Source organism: Poecilia reticulata, linkage group LG4, assembly GCF_000633615.1.
Source record: "Poecilia reticulata strain Guanapo linkage group LG4, Guppy_female_1.0+MT, whole genome shotgun sequence".
NCBI lineage: Eukaryota > Metazoa > Chordata > Actinopteri > Cyprinodontiformes > Poeciliidae > Poecilia > Poecilia reticulata.
Genome location: NC_024334.1, coordinates 3,710,905 through 3,717,146, shown reverse-complemented (window position 1 = coordinate 3,717,146; position 6,242 = coordinate 3,710,905). Strand labels below are relative to the sequence as shown.

The following is a 6,242-nucleotide window of genomic DNA, read 5'->3' as shown; positions in this document are numbered from 1 at the left end:
TCATGTTTCCTTCATGTTCTCATCATGTTTCCTTCATGTTTTCACCATGTTTAATTCATGTTTTCATCATGTTTCCTTCATGTTTTCATCAGTTGCTGCAGCTTCTGATGAGTCAATCTCTCTCTCTGTCTGCTTTTAGGGGAAACGATGAACTTAATCCCTAGATGCAGCCACATTAGAATCATGAAAAGATGACTCAGCAGCTGACAAAAAACCCCCCCAAAAAACGATGTGATGAATCGTGATGCTGCATGGAAAACACACACACACACACACACACACACACACACACACACACACACACACACTTCCCGGAAACAGTGAGAAGGAGGAGGAGATGCTCGCACATCCCTGACTTCCTGGCAGTCAGACCCTCAGGAGATGCTGCGCACCACTTCCACAGAGCAAGCTGATTGGCTGCTGGGGAGCCTGACCTGCGGGCCAATCAGAGAGGAGCTTCTTGGACCATCAGGCGATGGGGGAATGAGAAGGATGGAGACTTCCAGTAACAGATGTGAGGCAGCAGGACGGAGTGTTTGTGTAATGAAACCATCCGTGTTGGTTTAAAAGTGGGAGATGAAGAGTTGGCTGAGTTATCGACCTGCGGCTCGGACATCACGTTCTGCATGAAAGCTAATCTTTATCCTGATGCAAACCTGAGAAACAACAAGTTAGCCAAAGGCAGAACAGAGCAGGTCGATATCCGGATGACTCACTGTCCAAACAGCGGAAAGTCCTGCAGAGGGTTTTACACCCAGCATGTCAGCTTTAAATAAATACTTTAACTGATTCAGCCGCAAAGGATCAAAAGAGGGTTTGATGTCGGGATGAGTTCTTCTCAGATCCTTCACTGAGATTCTGGGGTCAAACAGCTAGAAAACATTCACTCCTGTCCCTCAAAGGCTGCGTTTCTATCACAAATGTTCGCAAAACTTTGTCAGTATTTTGCTAATGTCGAAAAAACACAATTTTGCAATTGCAGTCTTTCCATTAAATAAGAAACTAAATGTAAGTTTGTTCACACAGTAAATCGATCATTAAAAACATGAAGCACCATGATCCTCCAACTACTTCCTGTCGTCTTCCTCTTTGTCGTTTCCATCAGTAGTAACATCCATTTGTTTATCATGTGACTTGTGTGATGCGAAAAAGTGTTTAATTGCAGTTTAAAATTTTCAATACGGCCAGTAAAAACTAAAAAGTTTTTTCCAAAATTGCTGTTTCCAGTAAGCAAATTTATTTTCAAAATCTCAAATTATGTGCAAAGGAAACACAGCTAATGATTAGTTAGCATTTCTGCTAACTTTAAAAGCATTTAGCTCACTTAGCTTCCCTAAATTTACATTTTACAGATAAATTCCAAATTACTAATTTACTCTTTTGCACATTTTCAACTGAATAAAGTTAAACATCGGTGTTGAGTTAGCAATACTCGACAACAGGTATAAAAACTAAAACTGTGAGTGAAAGGTCTGCTCTAAAGAATCACTTCCTGAAGAGCTAAAGAGCAGCTAAGTTAGCAATAACTGCTAATAAATTGTACTTTGTAGCACAACATAAGTCACTGAAGTTAGCACTTTAGCATTAGCTTCTACCAAATGCTATGTTGGTGTAGCGTGTTTGCAGAGCTAATGTTTATTGCTCTTTGGTTAGCATAACTAGCTTTTTAGCTAGCATGCCCACCTCTGACCCGAGGGATTCATATGTGAACATTTCCTATCCAATAACTGCATATTTTTTCTGCAGAACAAAATTAGAGTGAGAAGAAATACCTGCTTATTTCAGGAATCCTCTGTTGTTTTTAGCAGAGCAAATTTATCAGATTTTATTCATTTATGGTGATTAGCAAAATATTAAAACCACCATCTGGCCTAAAAAAACCTGCTCCAGTTTTAACTGGGTTATGGAGGGCTGTTCTTAAGGTTTGTTGTCTCTGGGAGAAGCTAACCTGCAGCCGGGGGTTGCTGTGACGTCACCTGCATGTCCTCTGTGTGACTCAGTCTGTTGATCTTGGTTGGACATTGTCTCTCTTTGTTGTCCAGCATCTGTTTGAGTTCAGCGTTCAGGACAGCCATCTGAACACAAACAGGGACAAACATGAATCACATCCAACTCCCACTCATGCGTTCAGACCCTGTTTTTACCTGCAGTGGTTGAATCACCGTTATCTGAAGGTTGGAGCCGTTAACCTCCTGTCAGCGCCCCCCAGTGGACAGTTTGGGGACCATGCTGGTTATTTGGACACATTTATTCTGACCTTTGCACAGATTTCCTGCACGTCTTCCAGCTTATCAACAGATTCTGCTTCTACAAACTCCAGCACTAAGAAACCGGTTTCATCTCAACAACAATTTCCTTCAATACATATGGAGCTACATTGGGGCCATAAAGTTTGTTCAAAAGAAAAAAACAGATGAAACTGAAAGAAATTGTTACAAAACTGAAGAAAAAATATTCAAAGCTACTTTTCAGATTTAAGGCTTTTTTTTTTTCAGGTTCAGATTTTTTTTTTCCAGTTTAAATTTATTTCTTTTGAACAAACGTTATGGCCCTAATTTAGCTCAAAAAAAAAAAAAAACTACATAAAAAAAGTTAGATAAGTTCTGGAACAGCATAATTAATGAATCTTGAAAAGCCTCACAGCAGATCCATATGGATCATATATTTAGCAAACATTAAGTCAAAATGCTAATTTTGTTTACCTTAATAACCGATGAGTAAACGATAATTAAACCACGGATTTGATGTCAATTTAGTTTTTAAATGAACTCAATCAGGGCTGAAAGTTACAAGTTTTACATGTAATAATGAGTATTTTGACAGAAATATTGTAAAACAGCTGTACAATTTGGGTATTATTTCATAATAAACTAAAATATATTCAACTATATATATTTTCCCATATATGTAAAATAATTATCACTGTTGCTCTGTTTGGTTTTCAAGAGGTTAGAGAGTCTTGGAAGTCTATGCAGAAAACAAATCACGTTTAAATGCATTAAAATTTTGCACAGATTAAAATCTTATTTACTTGCAAACAACCTGCAGCTGATTATTTGGACGCAGTTTGAAAAAATGTGTGAACTGGATTAGAAATCAAAGTAAAGCTACATATTCTATGTCTATTTTTCTCTCTCAATTAAAGGTTTGTGAAATTTGCAGAAAAGTTCAGAAAGCCTGGAAAACAGCTGACTGAGTTGTAATGACAAAAATTATCCAGAAGATGGCAACAAACTGACGTGCTGGTCTGAGTCTGGGTTTAACAGAGCGGAGAAGGTTCTGGTGTAAATGTTTGGATTTAATAATGGTCATGTACCTTAATCAGCGGGTAAGACGATGAACGAAACATGTAAACAATGCTGGGTCAGTTTTTAAACACAAACATCTCACCACATCAGAGAAAATACTAAATCTGTGTGTAGGAGCCATTTTCCCCTTTTTTCTTTTGGTTAAATCTTAGAATTTAAATTGTTTAGTTTATTCTTATTGTTTATTTCCTACTTGATTTATCATTAGAATTTTTTGTTTAATTTGCTGTTTAGAATAAGTTGTTTTGATTAGGAATTCACTTGATTAGTTAATTAATTTCAGGTTGGGATGTGGGTATTTCACGGTATAAATAGGTGGGTCTTAGGTAGCATATTATGCACGTGGGTGGTCATAAGGTTTTTTACCAGCCTACAGAATCAGCCNTCCATGTTCTCCCTGTGCATGGTGGGTTTTCTCCAGGTACTCCGGTTTCCTCCCACAGTCCAAAAACATGACTGTCAGGTTAACTGGTCTGTCTAAATTGCCCCTAGGTGTGAGTGTGTGTGTGCATGGTTGTGTGTCTCTGTGTTGCCCTGCGACAGACTGGCTACCTGTCCAGGTGACCCCGCCTCTCGTCCAGAACGTTAGCTGGAGAGGCACCAGCAACCCTCCTGACCCCATCCATCYTCTGTACAAGGGTGTACAGAAAATGGATGGATGGATTTGCAGCCTTTAATGTGGGATGTTCTGCTCAGTTCTACCGAAAAACAAGCAAATCTGTTCAGACGTGAAATGTAGGAAATAAAGCTGCTAAAGTCAACAAATCAAAAATTATTTATTAACAACCTGTTGATTCAGTTCAGTGTCAGCAATTAATATATTTAACAATTAATAAAAAGTTCAGCTTCAGAAGAAGAAACTTGATAATTTGGATTATTTAGCTTAGAGGTCTTCAACATGGGGGTTGCGGCAGGTCAGAGGGTCGCGGAGGAACTGAAGCGGGTCGTGAGATTTCTGATTAATTAGCCCTTTTTTGTTTCAGCTAATTTTTAGTACAACCTAAATGTACCTGAAATCATTMATTTCCATTCATTCACACGCTGAAGATGAAAACGATAGTTTGTTTGTTGATTTAAAGTAATGTGCGTAAACAGCTCTGTCTGAGACAAAATTAGAAACAAATGCTAAAGTTAGCTAAAATGATGTCAACAGCAGGTGTAATGTTAGCTGAAAACGTGACAATTTGCACAGAAACATAAAGACTGAAACCTAAATAAACTATTTAGACACAAAAAACTGTGGATTTGGGTGTCAGACACAGTTTAAACATGGCCGCCACGCGTGTTATGGTTATTTTAAGTAAACAGAAAGTACAGAGCCATGTTGCTGACTTCAGATTAAACACTGTACCTGCAGCAGTGACAGCTACTGTTTATTAAAACACAGACTCAGGTACTGGCAAGGCCTGGATTGTCAGGAATGTTTGCACGCAATCACCGATGCACTAACTGTCAACACAGATTAACCGGCAAACATCGAGGTTAGCAGAGCACATACTATTCCAGCTGGGAAGGAAGTATTTTTGTTTTTTAAAAATGTGATGAGTCACTGTGCAAGCTGGACAAAATAAGATGAGCTTACTGCCATGTCTGCTGCTAGCAGAGCAAAACCCCAGATGGTAAAATCAGGATTCATTGAAAGAGCAGCGGCAGAAGGTGCTGAGAGGCAGAAATTATAGGAAAAACATCAGAGATGACAAATCAAAACGCCCGTCTGAGAGCAGAAAATGGGGCAAAAGTCAGCGAGTGATTCCGGTAAGTAGAAGAAGAAGGAGACAACGTCATGACTCAGAAAATATCCTGCTCTCACACACAAAACAACCCCTGATTGGAGGCTTGCAGGAGAACAAGAAGGTCTGCTGAGAGCACAGCTGACCTGAGGTTCAGTTTTAATGTGCATCATGTTGTTGAATACCGGCTCTAACGCTGCAGAAGCAAAACCGGGTCAACGGCAGAATGGCATTCCTATCTGTCCGTATTTTCTATAAATGCTTTTCACATAGTGAATGCAAAAGAGCTAAAAATACCCTGTGAGTCAAATGGAGAAAGCAAGACGTGTCATTTTGGAAGCATCGGCGTCTAAATCGGAGCTGTGAGTAAAACTAGATGAGAGAAAGTCTGAGATTTACAGACAGTGAGGAGGGCAGTGAAGCAGACACGTGACTCAGGTTGGCTGTCTGTGACTCACGCAATCCCTTCAAAACAACCTGCAACTCACGCTGCTGCACAAGCCTGGTCTCACTGCGCCCCCTGCTGCACGGAAACAGAACTGCAGGGTGATCTGTGGCGCCATCTGGTGGTCAACTATAGGAGCTCATCTTCCCAGCTCAGAAACTGATGTGTCGCTTGAATTAAAATAAAATAAAAAACGGATTAAACAATAATTTTCTGTTTTTATGTTGGAAATTTTCTCAAAGTAAAATGTTGTCAGATTGTACATAACGTGTCTTTAGAGTAGCTTTGATGAACAGCAACATGGCCGTTTTGTTTGGTCTTTTTAGAGTTTAATAAAATATCATGTTAGTTGTGTAGATAAAAATAAAAGGTTTAGATTTTTTAGATTTAGTTTTTTTTTTTACAATTTTTAATTAAAAAAAGATCGTCTTTCTCCTCAATAACTTCCAAATTGACAGTTTTTGATCAGATCTTGTTGTGTTTGCCAATTGCTTTAACTGAATTAAAACGTTGCATTGTGTTATTTGGGCATAAAAAGGCAAAACATTTTAATTTAAAAATATGAAAATAAATATTTTTCTGGCCTCAGTTACTCTAACATGATCAGACTTATTTATTTGTATTAAAATATTGTGTTATATTAGTAATAAACATAAAAATAAAACATTTTGATTCAAGCTTTTAAGTTTTTTTAGTAAAGAAAAAATAAATAAAACTTTTGTTGCTCTCAATTAATACCAACCTGTGAACTAAAGATCT

General features: G+C 38.3%; 1 protein-coding gene across 3 annotated transcripts in view; it reads right to left on the bottom strand.

Annotated features, from left to right (window-relative positions):
* The window catches only part of LOC103463145 (uncharacterized), a 44,588-nt gene that overhangs the window by 11,898 nt on the left and 26,448 nt on the right, over positions 1-6,242 (bottom strand). For all 3 annotated transcript variants that reach the window (XM_008406345.2, XM_008406344.2, XM_017304338.1), the window contains exon 2: positions 1,949-2,075. In XM_008406345.2, the coding sequence (XP_008404567.1) occupies positions 1,949-2,075 (127 nt within the window). The remainder of the gene's footprint in view (positions 1-1,948; positions 2,076-6,242) is intronic.